Source organism: Lagenorhynchus albirostris, chromosome 14 (assembly GCF_949774975.1).
Source record: "Lagenorhynchus albirostris chromosome 14, mLagAlb1.1, whole genome shotgun sequence".
NCBI classification, from domain to species: domain Eukaryota; kingdom Metazoa; phylum Chordata; class Mammalia; order Artiodactyla; family Delphinidae; genus Lagenorhynchus; species Lagenorhynchus albirostris.
In genome coordinates this window covers 26,477,608-26,498,250 of record NC_083108.1, presented here as the reverse complement: position 1 = coordinate 26,498,250, position 20,643 = coordinate 26,477,608, and the positions used below count along the sequence as shown (strand labels likewise).

Genomic DNA, 20,643 nt, shown 5'->3' with positions numbered 1-20,643 from the left:
CAACTCCTTAGGTAAATTGTGTAGAAGCGCTTTCTTCCTGATAGAACAGTCTGACATACTAAAACAAAAAGGTGACGTGAGTTCCCTTCCCAAATAGTGGTTGTGCTTAGAATATAGCTGGCAATGAACATTTGCTGAATATACTAGAGTTAAACCATAAGAAACTTCCAATATCCAAATTCTTTTTGACGAACAAAATGGCAATTTCATGTGTTCCAATTTAATATCAATCTTAACATGAGAAGGAGGAAAAGGTACTGTGAAGAAATGAACTCAAATGAACTCATGCCCAGCTTGTGAGTAGAGGAGGTCCCAAGCCCCTCTAGGGCCCCTGCCACCACCTCAGGGCATTATTGTCCTCCTGCAGATCTTCTCTGTGTTTCATAAACACACGTTTCCGATTTCGAAGCAATCCCAATTTCATGTTAAGTCTATCCCTTTCCAATAAAGGTAAGTTAAAGTTAATGATAATAGATAATAAAGCTTTAGAAAGAAAGATATCTGCTTTCCCAAATAGAGAGGTAGACTTATAATCAGGATATTTATATTTTTGGTCCAATGTGGCAATATGGTACACTGTCTTATAAGAGAACTGGAATAATGTCAGAAGACCAAAATTTAAATCCTTGTTCTACTACAAACTAACTGTGTGATTTGGGTTAGCCAACTCCTTTCAGTCTCAGGTTCCTCATCTGAAAATGGGAACAATTCCATACAGGCTTGCTAATAAGACAATATAAGGAGCACATAATAGGAACTTAACAAATTATTCCCTTCTCTGACACAATTCTCTTTCCATTTAAAAAACTGTATGTTTCTCACAATGGTAGCTGGTCACCAAATGCCTCCCCCCGGCAACTATATTATAAATTCCTAATTCCATACTTTTCTCATAAAGTTCCTCTCATCTGCAAAGGGTCCCCTCCAAGAGTAGTGATTTTAAAGAAGCCTTCATCCACTATTCCTGACCTCGCCTATCAATTAGCATTTATTAGGTCCTAATAACTTTACTGCTATTTTTCAATACCGTTTATGTTGATAAAAGGAGCCAACTCTCTAGATATGTTCAGTATTAGCTGTGGATTATCGATAATTAACTGTGACAGATTATTCTGAACCTAAAACTCTCTTTCCTCTTTGATGCAATATCCCTTTACATCTCTTCTTGCTTAGTCATTGCCTGAAGAATGTTTGCATTCTTTGCAATTATAATGCTTAACCATGAAGATCCCCGAATGGGAAAACGAAAAAAGTTCAAAATTCTATAATATACCATTCATTCACATACTTACTTTTATAGGAAAATTAGTAATTTATAAAAAGTAAGATGCCCCAGAATGTTTTGTTGCTTTACTTACAGGGCACATCAAGGACACCCGAAGGCTAGTGGTAGCAATTTCACTATCAGGATCCGCAGTAAGTTTTTCTTTAACTTTAGGAGGGAAAATCAATAATAAAAACACAGTTTAAAAAATTAATTGTGACATATGAACAGAATTATAGAAATATATATATCATCTTATATAAAGTTTGCCAAACACTTCAAACAGATCAAGAAACTACAAAAACAAAACAAAACAAACAAAATGTTAAGTATTAATGTACTGAAAACACAACCATACTTCCAGTATTAGGTTAAAGAATTACAAACTTACAGACTCTAGATGACATGTTTAATTGAATTTTTAAAATTTCTTTTTAAAAGTAAAATTGCAGGTGAGGAAGAGTTTCAAAGCAGAAAGCTGTTTAAGACTTAAGAACAATACAACAATTAGGAAAGGAACTTGGAAGGCAGCTATCCTCTGAGCTTCAATGCTTTTCTAAAACACATTCATGACTGTTTTAATTTGGGAGTACTGGTAATTTCCAACAATTGTTAAATTTGTAAACAGAAAAGGTAAAATATTCTTATACTTCCTTTAACTATTGAAAACTACTATGGATGTGGGAATGTCTGTGATCTTAATCATCATGTAATGTATACAAGTTATTGTCTATCTATACAAGCTAATGAAGACATACACCACCTTCAGATGCCTAATTCTCAACACCACGATAGCGAGAACAGGACTGTAAGTAGAGACAGTGGAACCTGAGTGGGGTTAAAAAAAAACCATGGAAGAGCTTCCATGGCTTTCAGCTCTAGGCAGGAAGATCAATACTGTACTGTCTGAAATGAGAAATGGCTTGAGTGTAAGAAACAAAATACCATTTCAACAGCCCTACTTGGTTCCCGTTTCAACCTATAGATCCTCTTCTTCTTTCTGGTTCATTCAGTGATATGAACTGGGAGAAAAATATTCTCTTTCTCCCCCAAAAAATGTCCTGTTCAATTAACTTCAATTACTGAACTGAATTATTTACAGTTTGGGTTAAGACTTTTTTTTTCTCTACCTATTATTGTACAGTATGAAAGCAAAGTACAAAATAAAACATCTCAGAAGGCAAATATTATTGTTGATGGATATCAATATTTCTTTTGCAAAAAGACCCTTTTTAGTTAGAAGTTTTTAAATGTACATCACACTACACACCGCAGGTTTTGAAGACTTGCATTCCTACTCTCAAGTCAACGTAGGCATCAAAACTGCCATCAACCTGACATTTACCTAAATAACTTCTTATGAAAAGGTGAAAAATCAGATTAGCTGAGATTTAAAATTAATCCTCTTGGGAGTGGTTTCTAAGAGAAGGGCTTTTCAATTCATAGGGCTCCATTCTTAGAGTATTTTTAATTCATAATTCATTTTAGGTTTCTAATAATTGTTCCCAAATTGTTCCTGTATGGAGATATATGTGAAGCTTTTTAAATTTCCATTTAAAGCATCTCATATGCTCAGTCTTACAAACATTACTTACTTAGTGCTCTGGAATGATCAGGGTTTCTAATACCTTTCATTTTTAATCTCTGTAATAACATGGCTGATGTGAGCTGTCGTACAAGATATACAGACATGGAGTAATTCTACAAAGAAAGATAATCTGTATTAAAGATGAGAGATAATAGTCTATTTACATAAAGCACTTGTCTAAGAAGCTCTGGTTTCTAAAAATAACATTCAAAATAACTTCCACAGGACAGTCAATGACTGGGAAGGGAACAAAATCAACTCAGCTACTTTAGGGAAGATGAACGCTTCATCATCTCAGTGATTGAGATATTTCTCAATCACTTATAACTTTAAAACATCTATGTGAAAGATAAAATGGCTCAGATCAGTGGTTTTCAAACTGTGTTTCTAACTTAGCAAAACTGGTGCTTTAGGGGCCACCATGGTATAAATGAAAATGCGCTCTCCCATGCCCACTTCTAACTAGAATTTTCTGTTTTTATGTAATGGGGCTCTCATAATATATTCATTGAAAAATGAGATCCACTGCAGAAACAAAGTTCAAACACCTGTGGTCTAAATTAACACTTCACATACAGAGTTCCACAGTTCTAATTCTGGCAGACACTTGCTACATGGCCTTAGGCAAATCACTCATATGAACCCAAAATCAGCTTTCTTGAGAAAAAATTTGACAATTAATTCCTGTTCCCAAACGGGCATTTTACTAGGGAAGGGGAAGCTACTACAGTATATAAGACACATGAAGAAACTATAAAAATCAAAAAGACAAGGCCAGAAAATAATAGCATCCAATCCCATATTCTCTTAGATCTGGCACAAAGGAACTTTCATTAGCTATTTATAAAGCTATGAAGAGATGATATACAATTTTACCTAAATGCTAAAAACCTACTTTACCATTTCATTACATTCATTCATTCAATCAATTCTACAATAAACAAAATAGTTTTAATAGTTGCCAAACCAAATACTTTAAATATCATTTTTAATGTCCTGTAACAGTCCTTTCAAATATCTGAATACCCACTATAGTGTGCAAATTTAAGTCAATTAATCATTATAATTACAAGGAAAGGATATTATTCCCATTATATGGCAAAAAAACCCCCACACCTGTCAGGCCTTCAACGTCTGCAATCTTTTACTCAAAAAATCTGTAAGTTCATAATCATTTCAAAAAGATATACTACTCTTCCGTTCAAATTCCTCTCACTAAGCTTTAAAGCATTAATACTTGCTCAGTTAACAATGTCCCTTATATTTGCATATAACACCCATTCTCGAGATTTTATTTATTCTTTATAATAAGCAGGCCTCAGGGAATTAATCAATTTGGCCAAAATCAAACAATTTGCCAACTTAGGACTAAACCAAGATTTCCCAAATCCTTATCCAGTGCTTTACCACTGTACATTCAGTTCACACAAATAAAAAATATTAGGGATCAGTGTCTTATGATAAAAAAGTTAGAGTAAAAATTCAGAAATGAGAGCTCAAGAGAACAATCATTAAAGAGATCCTAATGTCTGTACAGTCAATACAAAAATATTCTTTATATCCAGCTCTGCAATTACCTTGGTGGTAAAACCAAATGATTCTGGCTACAAACATGACTCAACTTCTCCATCCACAAATAGGAATACTATCCTTTATTTCTATGAAACAGCAACATTAAAGCTGATGTTCAGAAATTAACTGAAATCTCTTTCTATTCTATTATTTCAGTTATATAAACAAGCAGTTCTAAAATGGAAATCCCTTGTTGTATTAATCAGTATCTCATAATTGACAAAATGCATTTTGAGACTAAGCGTCAGCAGAAACCCAGGTTCATCAACCTAAAAATACAGAGGAAATAATATAAATCTAAGTAAATATTTTCATATGGATGCCCACATGTTATTTGAAGTATCAGCTATTCATATAAAGGCTGGAACAGATTATTTCTAATCACAACATGAGTACATTTAACCAAATGTTAATCTTCTCCAAAGCCTGAGAAAGCTTTCTTTGTTCCTCTTCAAAAATTACCCCAAATTCCCAGTTTCTTAAAATACTACTTAAACACAATTGTGATTAACCATTAACTTAAGAAATACTGTAATGATACTTACTTCCTTTCTAAGAAAATAAAGAGATGATACTCAGGAAACCTTAAAGTTTTAACCTTGAAAATCTCTACATCTCTACCCTGAACTGAAAATTACTGCTTTTTGGGGTTACAAACAGAAAACTGAATGAGCTGGAGCTAGTAGCCTAAGAAAAAAACAAAGTAAATCAACACCTAGTGGGAACACTTTCGTGCTACCCAGAGAAAAGAATCTTTACCTTTCCAATTTCTGACGCCCAAGAAATGGAAATCTGGTTTGGCACAGCTGAGGATAATCTAACTAAAGATGTAATATTCAAAGGGCGTCCAGGGCGCTTCTGCTCAATCCCATTTTTAGGTGGTGGTGCATAGCCCTGTAACCAAGAAAGAAAAATAATTTTAAATTCTCCGTAGAGGAGCAAACATTTTCTCCAAGACGAGTACAGTATCTTGCCTAACTTCAGTCACACTTAATTACTTTTATTTTATCCTGGAAATCACATAGTCCTCACCCTAAAGTCACCAATCCTAAAGAGGAAAATGACCTTCTAAAAATGTTACAAAATATTTCACAAATCCAGAAAAATACAACAAAAAATCCATGTTCCATTAAAATTAAAGATGCTGAGATCTTGCCATATTGACTATGAATTTTTTTCCTTTATTTAAACAATAAAGTTGCACCTCTTTACACTGATTCATCTTAGGAGCTCTAATTCACTCAACTACTAGGGGCAAGAGAGGGAAAACAAACTCTGGAAATTAAAAAAAAAAGCAAATCAGTGAATTTCAAAGGAATTATTAAAATCTTCTGAGTGATAAAAAAGCTCTCCACTGTCTTCTCTCCGAGTAGAACAGAGATTGCCATCTTTAAAACCAGGTCACGTTAACAAAGAAGAATAACCAATATTTCAATTGGCATTGAATTAGCTTGACGGCTATAATAAAATCGCTACTTATATATTTTTCTATTTTTTCTAGTAATTAAGTATTTGTTTTAAATAGTGAACAGTCTCACTTTTGATTTCACAGTACATCCAATTCTCAATTACCACAGGACTTTTCAGTTTCTGATTTTCAAAACCAATACAATTTTTGGAAAATTAAAATTTCTCAGCTGCGAAAACATCTACATATTGAAAAGCACACACCATATTTCATTGAATCTAAGATGCCAATGATGCAATTTATGTACCACTGAGAAGGAAAAAACAGTAAGTTAATGATACAACCTAAAGTACTTTTTTTTCCTGCATACATATCAAGAAAACATAAGCAAAATGAACTGGCTAACATATTCCTTTAGGATATACAGAAGAATCTCTTGAATCGTTTTCTCACTGTCGTCAATGCATGTTTTCCACATGATACTCTCCTATATGCCACCAAGAGCTCAAGATAAAAATAATTCTTAAGGGTTTCCCTGGTGGCGCAGTGGTTGAGAGTCCGCCTGCCGGTGCAGGGGACACGGGTTCGTGCCCCGGTCCGGGAAGATCCCACATGCCGCGGAGCGGCTGGGCCCGTGAGCCATGGCCGCTGAGCATGCGCGTCCGGAGCCTGTGCTCCGCAACGGGAGAGGCCACAGCAGTGAGAGGCCCGCGTACCAAAAAAAAAAAAAAAACTTCTTAAAATTATATTCTACTCCACAAATATCTCTCAGATTTCCTTGCAAGTCACTGACACCCTTAGACTAACTACAAGTGTTAATGCTGACACACCCTGGATATTAAGAGAACAAAAATTTCAAATAACAGCCAGGATTCACGAACCTTCCTCGAAATGTTCCCAAGTCATTTGTTGACTGAAAAACCGATAAAGGGCAGTTAACCAGTCATGCCATGGGAATAATAACATCAGGGTTGTACAAGTGCAGGCAACAACAATACATTACAGCTGCCACCTGATCATCAGAAACTGTTAAGACACCTCTAGATTTTAAAGATGTCAAAAATATGCACCTTGGTAACAATGAGATACAGTTTTGGTGGCATCACACGGCAGAGCCCAGGAAAACAGTCTTTCACACTAGGGAACACCATTCGCTGCCTTGTAGGAGGTAGGATAGTAATTTTTTTTTTTTTTTTGCGGTATGCGGGCCTCTCACTGTTGTGGCCTCTCCCGTTGCGGAGCACAGGCTCTAGACGCGCAGGCTCAGCGGCCATGGCTCACGGGCCCAGCCGCTCCGCGGCACATGGGATCTTCCCAGACCGGGGCTCGAACCCGTGTCCCATGCATCAGCAGGCAGACTCTCAACCACTGCGCCACCAGGGAAGCCCGGATAGTAATTATTAAGTGTGAATTCCCATGATAACGTGTAATCTACAACGTGCAACAAGACTTTGAAAACCATTGAGAACTGTCTGAGCAGAGGAATAGAAGACAAAGAGAAGAACGTAAATAACTTTCGTTACACTATGGAAAAGGGAAATTGTGTGCGTGTGTGTGTGTGTGTGTGTGTGTGTGTGTGTGTGTGTGTGTAGAGGAGGATTATGCCCATCTAAAGTTGTTCAAGTGAAATAAAACAAAGAAGCAAACTCATAAGAAAGTCCTCTTATAAAGACTAGGAAATTGGTTCAATGAGCAACACACAAGAAATATCAACACCAATATCTGGGTAATTGTGAATGAAACCTTTGTTTTGCCTGTTTGGGGCCTGAAAGACTAGTCTGTCTTCTGGTATGTCCACTAGTATGTTAACCAAATAAATATAATGGCACAGGGTGTGCCAAAATGATAAAAACTCATGAACTAGTTAGACAGTAAACTCTGTAAATTGGAATTTGAGAAACCCAGCAACAACGTTGTTAGTTAATTTGACAGAAGAGAGCAATAGAAGGGAAGAGAATAAACGAGCATATAAGAATGAGGTGTTAGTAAATTCAAAACCAAATATGGTACTAGTATTATTCACTGAAACATTTTAAATCTATTCTCTACCCCCACATGACTAGTTTAATTTCATTGGTAATTCTGAGTTATCTGTATACTTATATTCTCCCTCTGACCAACAGTATCACCTCCAGTCAACCATCAGTTACCTGATTATTGAGAACAGGATATACAGTTGACCCTTAAACAACTCAGGGGCTCGGGCACTCACCCACCACACAGTTGAAAATCCAAGTATAACTTACAGTCAGTCCTCTGAATATTCAGTTCCTCTGTACCTGAGGCACATGCAATACTTTAGTATTCACTACTGAAAATAACGCAGTATTTGGACCCGAGCAGTTCAAACCCATGTTGTTCAAGGGTCAACCGTAAAAGCTGAGCCTTCACATATTTCTAACGATTTTCCATATCTAAAGCAAAAATAAAATTAAGTTCATCTGACAGGAGACCTTTGGAGTAAATCTAAAGCTTTCTAAATAAAGGCTGCTGGAGAGCCATTGAAAGATTTTTTCATCAGTCTCAACCTAACACTTCAATAAAAGATATACCTAAAGAACCTTTTCTGTTCCATGCTCTGACAACATCTCATCTACTTGTAATTCTGACAAAAGATGACAGTGTTGCTCCTTTAACATTTTCCCCCTAATTTTCTAATTACCATTACTACTTTAATACTACCAACATATTTACTATTTTACTTTGTATTATAAAAATTTTCAAACATACACAAGAGTAGAAAGAACAGTAAAGTACCCACCAAACCACTTCAATAACCAACATGTTGCCAAACTTGTTTCATTTGCCTCTGGCCCAACCCGAGCCCACCCCAAAATACGTACCCCCCTCCCAAAATACATACCCCACACATACACACATTTATTTTTGCCCAAGTATTTAAATGCAAGTTCTAGACATGCCATTTGACCCATACTTTTATATGCATCTTTAAAAGACCTTAAAAAAAAACAGAACAGTATCACGATCTTAATTTAACCATAACTTAAAAAAATTATCTAATATCTACTTTATATTCCAATTTCTCAACCGCCTCAGAGATGTCTTTTATCTTTTTATTACTGAAACTTTCAAACCTATAGAAAAATAGGGAAAAAAGTATAACAAATTCCCATATACCTATCATCCAATTCAATAATTTACTTATACGCAGTCTTTACCCCCATCTCAGATTATTATATAAGGTATCCCAGACACATTACTTTATCCATACATAGTTTGGTATATATGATGTCCTTTTACAGTTTGAATCGGAATCCAAACTTGACCCTCACAGTGTGCTCAGTTGTTTCTGAAGTCTCCTTTATTCTATATTAAAGAATAATTTTTATTCTCTCCCACCCCCTGCCTCCAAGTCTACTCCTTTTCCAATGCTGTCGTTGGAGACCCCAGGGCTTCTGACCTGAAGAATGACCTCTTCTTCTGTATTAGACAGACTGCTTCCTCACAGTATGAAAGTATGATACTCCCATGTTTTAAGCTGGTAATTAGTTGTACAGGCTTGACCAAACTCAGGTTCAAATTTTCAGGCACAAAAACTACATAAGGAATGTTATGTTCTTCCTATTGTACCACATCATGAGGCACAGAATGTCTGTTTGCCCCATTTTCAGTGATGTAAAGGTTGATCAGTTCACCTGATGTAGGCCTGATCCTTCCACTATAAAGTTCCGCATCCAGCTTTGACCTAATGGCTTTAGTATCCATTGACGATGGTTACCAAGATCCATTATATGATTACGGATTACAAAAAAAGTTTTTAAATCCATTCTTCCTTTTGCTTATATTCACTGAAATCTTTCCATAAAGAACTTGACCACAGAAACATTTGTTACTCTGAAATCAATGATTCTCTCCCTTAACCAGTTTTTACAGTAGTGAGTTGATGTAACCTCCAAAGGTTTATTTTAGCATAATTATAAACTCATTTATATATTTGATAATTTTGAGTCCACTTAAGTATTATTTTTTTAGATGCCAATATTATCCCATCTTAGGCCAAGGGAATCTCTTCAAATTGGTGTGTGTGCGTGTTTCAAAAGAAGAATATATTGACTTTACTTCAGGCCAGATTTACTGTGAGGCAGACGGTCGGTGTAACTAATATATGCAGGAAAAAAATAATATATCAGCAAAAAGAAATCCACAAACTCAGAGAATACACTGAGATAATGGCACTAGTACTAGTAAGTCTCCTGCTGCACCGAGAGGAAATACTTAGGAGATCTTTTTCAGCTGAACTGTAAGCACACAGTCTCTCCACTCTTTGGAATCTTTCCAAGAAATACTACCCCATGTCAACCCACCTCCACACCCCAACCTTACAGCTCCACAGGTTTACACAGATTTCTCAAAATCTGTTTAAAAGGAAAAATAATTCAGCCTCTCAAAATAACTCTCCAAGCAAAGAATTTTTTGTCTCTTCTACCCTTAAAAGCATGTAATTTTCTCATTTGGCTGTCAGTGTGTATGCTTGCAGTGCTTGAGTAAAAGGTGGAGGTGTGGGGAAGATTCTCAGAGGCAGTTTCACTTGTGTCTGTCCACTCTGCACTTATTGTTCTACAAGTCCTGCTATGAACTGCTTACTGTCATCTCTGTATCAAGGGACTGGAAAAATCAAGGGATAAAGATGTCTTATAAAACTCAGCATCTTGATGTGGGTAAAACAGCACATAAACTGCTTTCATCACTATTTGACCCTTAAAAATCCAGGGACACATTGCTATTATCAAGGTAACACCATTTCCCATTCAGTTTACTCTTTGTTCATCATGGATCCATAATGACTGCATACTACAATAAGGTCATACACGTAGACACTTGTTCCCAGACACAAATTCGAATTTATTCAGAGCTCTAATGGGAAATCCCATGACTTACTCCTCCAGGATCTGTTTTATGATAAACCAGGATCATGGGCAAGGACCACATGTCGAATTTCTTTGTGGCCTGTTGATGCTTCTTACAATTGGAACAAAGTCCCTGAAGATCTCCATGGTGGTGAAGAGCACACTTCTTCTTCTCAGGCAGCAGTACACTCACATGATTCTCATAAATCTGCTTCATGCTAGTAAAGCCTCCATATTACATTATCCCAAACAACAGCAATTGTGGATCAAGGGGAGGTCTCAGCAGTTTTTCATCAGTTGCATGTAAATTTATGTCAACTGTTCCACAGGAGTTCACAGGGCTGAAGACAAAAAACCTGGGAAAGACTGGCATCTGGTCTTTGGGATGGTCCTATTAGGGTCAGGCAAGCTCACCCTTGCCCCCATCATCACCCCATTGCCTTCCGTTTGTGAAATCTGTTTTGAAATCCTTTGTCCTAATGCTCACCTTTCTTCACCTCCCTCACAAGTGCTCCTGGAGCCACTGCAGGACTCTGGCTCCAGAGGTGAGTGCAAGACTCATCAGACAAAGGGTGTTTCACGTAGTAGCTGATGTGTTCACGAACAGCCTAGTATAAGTACTCAACGGTTAGGTAGTGCTTTTGGTAAGAAAGCAGCAGTGACTGAGTAACAATGTCCCAGAGGAAGTGCTCAACTGCCTAATTTCTTCTCTCTCAAAAGTCCTGGAAGAATGACAAATTCAGAGCTATCCATAGTGGTGCTGCAGATCTCACAGATGAAAATATTATAGCAAAAATACTGGTCCACCTGGAAAATTGTGTGGAACGTGTGTATACACATCTGTCACTATCATATTTTCTGAAGCAATGCCAGAGTTTAGGTAGAGCCTCACACATTTCAGACACGACCCCCCAGCACTGGCACATATAATACTGGATAGATCTTCAAGGTGGGTCTATAGACAGCAAGAAGGTCATCATAATTAGATATTTCTAAGGAGAATGAGAGAGTTAAATAGCAATAAAAGTCAAAGGTCAAAAGAAATCTTAGCCCATCATCGACAAAGAAAATTGGATATGAAAAGCAATGGAAAATGTGCTATCATTCCAAAATCCCAGGTTTCCTTTGCTACACATCTGGCCACCCAGTGGCATCCTTCAGCTCCAAGTAAGGCTGCTTCTTCCCTTGGTTTAGATCGTTATATGATCCATCCAGATAAAAGACAGCTCCTGAGATCTGTTGTTGCTTATGGCCAGAAACCCAAGAGACAAAATGTCCCACTGGGTTTTGAACATGCACAAGGCCATGTAAGCATTCCTCCCCACCATAACTGCTCAGCCTCTGAAATTTCCCCTTTCATCCCCAGAAAACTCTCTTTCATGATTTCAGCCTCACAGACATCTTTCAGAAAGAGCAGGCAGTCGTGCAGTATTGCTCAAGCCCTATAAAATGCATGAAACACGTTATTTCTCAGGTCTCTAAACCCACAGGCTACGCATGAGAGAAATGAGACTCGTGACAACCAAGAAGTCACATCTTTGACTGGCAGGGTCAGCCTTGGCCACTGACCATCTTCACTTTGGGCTTCAACTACAACCACTTGGCCCTGGTACAGCCTGCTCACAGCTGTTGCGCATATACTTATTCCAGAGACAAGTCTTGTGCCCAGCAGGGATGCTAAACAGCTGCCCCGTCTCTATCTCAACAGTCACATGGTATCTGCTTTACTGAAATGGCAGCTTAACATAATGGTGGAATCACTGTTCTCACAACACTTCTTCAGTTAAGATACATATCCCCTCTGTAGGGCTTGAAAAACAGGCCATGCTCTACTACTATTGTGACTAAGGCTTTACTTCCGCACAGCTGTACCAAATTAGTAACTTAGTCCAAACCTCAGTGGAGACAGATACATAGTCCTGTTCAACAATTACTTGTTATATTAAGATTTGACTAACAGGATTTGAAGAGTCTGGAGCTATCTAACAGGTCAGAAGCAGGCTATACACACTGAGAGAGAGAGAGTGTGTGTGTATCTCCCAGGTGCTGAAGCCCATATACTACTTCACTGCTTAAACAATAGGTTGTCAATCAAATATCACTGCATCCATCCCCCAAGTGTGCACCATCAAGGCTCAAGCTCAGAATCCTTAATCTCCATGTCCAGTCGCTCTCAGCAGCCTCTAACTTTCATCATCTCATCCATGGCTGAGGCCCAGCTCATTCAGACATCCACTACAACATGCTGCCCTACATATGCAGGTCCTGCCCTGCTACTATGCCATTTGATATGATCTGAAGAGTCTTTCACAGCTTCCTCGCTTCCAGGCACAAGATGCTTCAAGCTCATCTTTTCCATCTCCCCCAAACTTGGAATCAGCCACTTCCCCAAGGAGCCATGAATCTCTCTAGTGGAAAACAGTATTTAATGCTTGGACTGTTCATTGGTACTAAGTGATCACTATTTCTAGGCCTTGTTAGTATTTATAATAAACTTACATACAAAAACCTGTGAATAAAAAGCAACTTACAGGCAAAGGAAACAGCTTCCCATTTACTTTTATACAGAGACTATTGGGATAGTTATCTTCTTGAGGGCAACTCGTCTCTGCCAGGCAAAGTCTGCATTAAAGAAAAAAAACAAAATACTCTTAAATAGTGTACTCAAACATGCTTATGTATTTACAAATTCAGGACTATATACATATAGTTACAAGTATAAAATTAAAGTAACAAGAAAATTTCAAACTCACCTCAACTGAACTTGGACTGTATAATCTCTCCTACCACCTGGCAAAAAATCCCTGTTGGAAAGAGAAAAAAATTGGGTTAAGAAAACACAACTAGAATTCACAGAAACATTCTCAACAGAAAAAAGCATTATTGGTATTTTTACTCTTAGTCCTTAAAAAATGAACACTACCTTACCAATAGCACAAGGCTTAATTAAAACACTGTAGTTATGAAAGCCCTCATTTGCTTAACATTTAGTCTTGTCTTTATGGCAATTTTAAAGTATTTTCAATTCATGGGAACTTTCGCAATACAATTTTTATTTCAACAGACAACAGACTTGGTTAACAGGAAAAGGAGCATGGTTCTAAAAGAGTTTAATAAATTAATCTGTTTACTTACAGTGGTTCTGAAGCCTTGGCCGAGCATTCTAATCACTTGCACATTTTGTTTGACTACACAGGCCCACTCATCAGATATTCTTATTGGTTCTGAAGCACAGTCTGAGCATTAGTAGTTTTTACAACTACTCAGGTGATTCTAATAAAGAACTAGGCTAGAGAACTGGTGTCTAAAGCCTCAGAACCTCTATACCACAGCAACTTCATAACTATGTACCCGAATAAGGAAACAGAATCTCTTAAAATTTCTAGATGAGAACCTAACAGAGTCCCATGTGAAATATCTCTGGGATGGAACCTCCTAAACACTTGCCACTCAAAATGGAGTCCACAATGAAGCAGCATTGTAACTGCTTGGGAGCTTCTTAGTTAGAAATGCAGAATCTCAGGCTCCACTCCAAAACTACAGAATTAGAATCTGAATTTTAGTAAGATTCCCAAAGTGACATGTATTCACTTTGCAGTTTAAGAAATCTTCTCCTTAGCCATTATCATAAATCCTGGACTGCGTCAGAGAGAAGATCATTAGAGATTAGTCCTGTCTTGAGAGTACATATAGCCCTCCATCTTGTTCCAACTTGCTTCTTACTGCTTCCAATTCTCTATGTTCACTGGAAGGCAGTAAAGCACAGTAGTGATCAGCCTGAGTTCCATAGTCCCAAACTGTATGACCTTGGGCAAATTACCTAACCTTTCTGTGCCTCAGTTACATCTGTTACATCTGTTAAAGATGGAGAATTACTGCATCTACTTCATGAAGTTGTTGTGACAAACGTGTTAATACTACATGTGAAGTGCCTGGATATAAGAAGTGCTCAACAAGTGTGAGCAGCTGGCTGCTATTATTGTTAACTGTTTCTCTTGCCAGTAGTAGCTTCTGCATTTCTCAAATGCCTATTCAAAATATCCTAGACAACACTGACCTCTTGAGAGTAACTCATATCATTCTGCTCATTAAAATCAAGAAACACTGCAAAGTCTGGGTGCTGGAGCATCAAAGTCAAATAAGACATAATATTTGCTCTCAAAGGTCTCATAGTAAGTAACAAATATATACAACTAAAATAATATGTGGTAAGTGTTACAGTACATTATGAAAAATAAGTGTTACAGAAAAGAGGGAAATTCAATTTTGTCTTGAAAGTTCAAGGCAGTTACCACAATCAGTCCAAACAAATTAGAAAACAGGGTTTGTACAGCAGTGGTTCTATTTCCACGTAGAGAGACACACTTCCATCAGTAACAGTGTCTTCACTAGTAGGGTGATTCTCAACAGAAGGAAAGGTGAGTATCAACCAGAGATACATGGCAGAAACTTGTTAGGTTGGGAACATAATTTTCAAAAAGAGAAAAGACAAAAGATGAACCTAGAAAGATAAATGGGAGAATGTTATAAAGGGTTTTGAATGGTTCACTAAGGATTTATACTTTATTCCAGTAAGGGAAATTAACATACACTGGGAAATGCAATGTGTTACAGATCTTCACAAATGTGATGAGTAATGACTAAGCATCTTCTGACATTCATTTTCTGCCAGTCACTGCTCTAGGAACTTTCACATGTTGAACTCATTTATCAGATATAAAGGCATTTACTATATGCCAGGCACTGTGACAGGCTCTGAGAATATAAAAATGAGTAAGAGATGTTGAATTTACAAACTTCTTAGTGAAACCAAGTAGTCAAATAAATGCTTTAATAGAAAATAAGTACATGGGAGTAGTACAGAGAGAGACAAATGATGAATTTGGGGAAATGTGAAAAGGCATCACAGAAGAGGGAAGACTTGAACTGGCCTTTAAAACATGACTCAGGTTTGCCAAACAGAGTAAGGAGGAAGAGGATATGCAAAGATGCACAGCTATGAAAGTCTAGCTAGAGTACAGGCTGCTAAAGAAGAGTGACAGGAGATGAGATGATTAAAAAAAGTTTAGTAGATCCTACAGAGGCCACTTCTCAAAAGTTGAGAAACAAAACTAACCTACCACATACATAAAAATACAAAGAGCAACTTAGACAAAATGAGATGGCAGAGGAACATTTTCCAGATGAAGGAACGAGATAAACTCCAGAAGAAAAACTACGTGAAGCAGAGATAGGCAATCTACCCAAGAAAGAGTAATGATCGCAAGATGATCGAAGAATTTGGGAGATGCACAGGGTGAGAAGTTAGAAGTTTTTAACAGAGTTAGAAAATATAGTGAACAACCAGAGATGAAGAATATAATAACTGAAATGAAAAATATACTAGAAGGAATCAACAACAGACTAAATGATACAGAGGAATGGATCAGTGGGCTGGAAGACAGTAGCAGAAATCACTGCCACTGAACAGAAAAAAGAAAAAAGAATGAAAAGAAATGAGGATAGTTTAAGAGACCTCTGGGACATCAAAAATCACTAATAATTCACATTATAGGGGCCCCCAAAAGGAGAAGAGAAAGAGAAAGGGCCTGAGAACATATTTGCAGACATAACAGCTGAAAACTTCCTTAAGGTGGAAAAGGAAGGAAAAATAAACAAATGGGACCTAATCAAATATAAAAGCTTTTACAAAGCAAAGTAAACCATCCACAAAACAAAAAGACAATGTACGGAATGGCAGAAAATATTTGCAGATATGACTGATAAGGAATCAATATCCAACATTTATAAACAGCTCATACAACTCAACATCAAAAAAAACCCGATTAAAAAATGAACAGAACCGAACAGACATTTTTCCAAAAAGGAAATGCAGATGGCCAACAACATTGTTAATCATCAGAGAAATGTAAGTCAAAACTACAATGAGGTATCACCTCACATGAGTTAGAAGGGCTATCATCAAAAAGTCTACAAATAAATGCTGGAGAAGGCGTGGAGGAAAAGGAACTCTGCTACACTGTTGGTGGGAATGCAAATTGGTGCAGCCACTATGGAGTACAGTGTGGAGGTTCCCTTAAAAACTAGTTACCATATGATCCAGCAATCCCACTCCCAGGCATATATCCAGGAGACAAACACTCTTAATTCAAAAAGATACATGCACCCCAACGTTCACAGCAGCACTACAATAGTCAAGACATGGAAGCAACCTAAGTGTCCATCAACAGATGAATGGATAAAGAAGATACAGATACACACAGACACACACACACACAAACACAATGGAGTATTACTCAGCCATAAAAAGAATAAAATATTGTCATTTTTAGCAACATGGGTGGACCAAGAGATTATCATACTAAGTGAAGTAAGTCAGACAGAGAAAGACAAATATTATATACCACTTATATGTGGAATCTAAAAAAAATAACACAAATGAACTTATTTACAAAACAGAAAACAAACTCACAGACACAGAAAACAGACTTACGGTTTTCAAAAGGGAAAGAGGGCTAGGGGTAGGGATAAATTAAGAGTATGGGATTAAAAGATACTACCATATATATAAAATAGATAATAAGGATTTACAGTACAGCACATGGAACTATATTCAATATCTTGTAACAACCTATAATGGAAAAGAATCTATAAAAGATACATATAGGGCTTCCCTTGTGGCGCAGTGGTTGAGAGTCCGTCTGCCGATGCAGGGGACACGGGTTCGTGCCCGGTCTGGGAAGATCCCATGTGCCGCGGAGCGGCTGGGCCCGTGAGCCATGGCCGCTGAGCCTGTGCGTCCGGAGCCTGTGCTCCGCAAAGGGAGAGGCCACAACAGTGAGAGGCCCGCGTACCGCAAAAAAAAAAAAAAGATACATATATATCTGAATAACTTAGCTGCACCTCCCCCTGAAACTGATGCAATACTGTAAATCAACTCTACTTCAATTTAAAAAATTAAATTTTAAAAAAAGAAGATGAGTAGAGTAGGATGTTGAAGAGAATTGTCAAGCAATGGAGTATGGACTTCATAAGGTTTTTAAGCACAAGAAAGAAAAAACTGAATGGGCTTTAGAAAGATCACTTGGTCAGCTGGGAGAGTTAGGAGGTCATTACAATTGTATAGGCAAAAGATGAGGGCTTGAAAGTTATTTAAACATAAATATCACTGAATGATATTTAGGGATAATAACTGATAGGACTCAGTGACTGACTAGATACAGGTTGGATAAGGGGACCTAGGATGGTACCCAGGTTTCGGAATGGTGCAACTGGATAGATGGTGATGCTACTCACCAGTATAAGCAGAGGTAGAGCCAGTAAATGGCATTCAACCCCCAACCATTGAGTGAGGTGGTGATTATTTTTCCAATTTTACACACTGGGTAAATAAGATTCAATAGGCTTTAGGAACTTACCTAGGGGCAGACAGACTTAAATGATTGAGCCAGAATTCACATTCCAATTGATACTACTCTAAAGACCATGCTAACTCCCTCAAAGGTAGAGTTAATTCAAGTTTTAAATCTTGAAAGAGACATAAAAGAAGGATCAACAGAGTGTAGCAAACTGAGGGGATGTGGTAGATGAAGTATGGGATAATACAAAGAGGCCTGTCCAGGCAGATCCCATGCCATTAATGAAATAGGCAATAAACTGAAATATATACTAAGCAAAAATCTCTTTGAAGCCAGTTAATTAAAAAAAAAAAAAAGCACATCCACGGATACTATCACAGAGCAGTGAGAAGAGAATCACACGCTGATTTCATGAACATGCAAGAGATGTCAGTGTAAGAAACTGAGAGAGCATGATTACAGAGGCAATGGTACCCAATGGAAGGAGTGGTGCTATAGCCAAGAACAGAGCTGAACTCACTATTCAATCGTTATAAGATGTAATAGAAAAAAAAAAAAAACCCAAACCTGAATGTATTCACGCCTCTGGTTTAGACCTTATCACTATTACAGGCAAAGGGGAGGAGCTGGATGCACAGTTCTCAAATTTGCACACTGGAAACACCTGGGGAGCTTTAAAAACTACTACTGTTTGGGTTCCACCCTCAGAGATTCTAATTTAATTGGTATGAATGAAATCTGGGTATTTGGAGTCTTAAAGGCTCCCCAGTTGATTCTAATATGCAGCAAAATTTGAGAACCATAGGGATAGAAGTCAAATGATACCACAAGGTGCACAATTATCCAAATCCAGAATGTGTAATATGCTAACAGAGTCAAATGAACCACTTTTTTCCAAAGAAAGTGGTAGGAAGTACTGTAAGAGCGGAACCAGAGCTCCTTGGAGAGGTTATCTTTCCAGAACTGGGGCAGAGAAAATAAAAGATGAGCCTGGAGCAGTAAAGTAGTCCTCAGAAATGCGTGGAGACATATCAAAAGGGCATAGGAGCCAACCTGAAAGAATGGCCAATAGCCAAAGGTAGAACAGTTTGAGCAACAATATGAATTATATAGCACCGGATTATAACCCAGAGTACTCCAGGGCCCACACAGATACAAGCAAGTAACTGAATAAATAAATGTGGGGCAAGGGACAGCCCTTCCTTACAAAAGAATAACTCCAATGTGGAAAAGAATAATAACAACAGAAAAATCACATCATTGGAACACAAGAGTGTTTATGATGAAGTAAGTACTGAAGGCAATATCCATGAGTGAATGCTAAATTGGTGGGAAAAATTTGAAGATAAACAGAATATGTGCCTAGTCTCAAAATATCTCCCCCAAGATATTTATTAATAACAAAGGAAAAGAACAGCAACTTTACAGTGCAGAAGTCTGGTGAACAGTACCTTACCCAAGTGATCAAAATTAACATCACCAAATATAAGATGTATCAATATTATGGAGCACTGTTATGATACACTGAGAAGGGCATATAACTTGAGGTACTCTTGCTAAAAATGCATAATCTCAATCTAATCATGACAAAACATCAGACAAACCCAAACTGAGGAACGTTCTACAAAATACCTGATCAGTATTCCACAAAAATATCGAAAGTTAAGAAAGAGAAGAAAACACTAAGAAACCATCACAGACTGAAAGAGACTAATGACACAACTATTAAATGTGATTTGGGATCTTGGATTGGATCCAGGAACAGAAATTAATTAGCAGAAAAACTGATGAGGGCTTCCCTGGTGGCGCAGTGGTTGAGAGTCCGCCTGCCGATGCAAGGCACATGGGTTCGTGCCCCGGTCCGGGAAGATCCCACATGCCGCAGAGCGGCTGGGCCCGTGAGCCATGGCCACTGAGCCTGCGCGTCTGGAGCCTGTGCTCCGCGACGGGAGAGGCCACAACAGTGAGAGGCCCGCGTACCACAAAACAAAACACAAAAACTGATGAAACCTGAATAAAGACTGTAGTTTAGTTAATAGTATTACACCATGGTTAATTTCTTGGTTTTGATAACTGCACTTATAATTATGCAACATGGTAATATTAAAGGAACTGGCTGAAGAGTATTATCTACTACTTTCACATCTTTTCTATAAACCTAAGATTACTTCAAAGTAAAAAGTTTTTTTTTAATCTTGGGAGACATAAAAGTCAAAATAATACATGTCTGAATACTGAAGAACAACTGAGAAAATTTCAATATAGGGTAGACACTTTTATATTAAAGAATTATTAATTTTTTAGTGTGATTACATTAAAAATTAGAGATGTATCTTGAGGTATTTCTGGGTGAGACTACACGATGTCTGCAATTTCCTTTAAAATATTTCAGGAAAAAAGTTGAGGAGTGGTCACATACAGATTCCAAAATGTTGATAATTATTAAACCTAGGTAATGGGTACCAAACTGTTACTTCTGCTTCTTAGGAAGGAGATTTTTTACTATTTGATTACCCAACTCTGAAAAGGTTGGAGTTTGCATGCACATGTGTATGTGTGTTTTGTCTTCTTTGCTGGTAGGATCA

The 20,643-nt window shown here is 37.5% G+C and overlaps 1 protein-coding gene across 15 annotated transcripts in view; it reads right to left on the bottom strand.

Moving 5' to 3' along the window:
- PIAS2 (protein inhibitor of activated STAT 2) overlaps nucleotides 1–20,643 on the bottom strand; it is a 95,699-nt gene that overhangs the window by 41,407 nt on the left and 33,649 nt on the right. For all 15 annotated transcript variants that reach the window (XM_060121855.1, XM_060121853.1, XM_060121858.1 and 12 more), the window contains 5 exons: nucleotides 13,454–13,504; nucleotides 13,232–13,322; nucleotides 5,184–5,318; nucleotides 2,860–2,965; nucleotides 1,359–1,432 (listed from right to left, as the gene is read on the bottom strand). In XM_060121855.1, coding sequence (XP_059977838.1) covers nucleotides 1,359–1,432; nucleotides 2,860–2,965; nucleotides 5,184–5,318; nucleotides 13,232–13,322; nucleotides 13,454–13,504 — 457 coding nt within the window. The remainder of the gene's footprint in view (nucleotides 1–1,358; nucleotides 1,433–2,859; nucleotides 2,966–5,183; nucleotides 5,319–13,231; nucleotides 13,323–13,453; nucleotides 13,505–20,643) is intronic.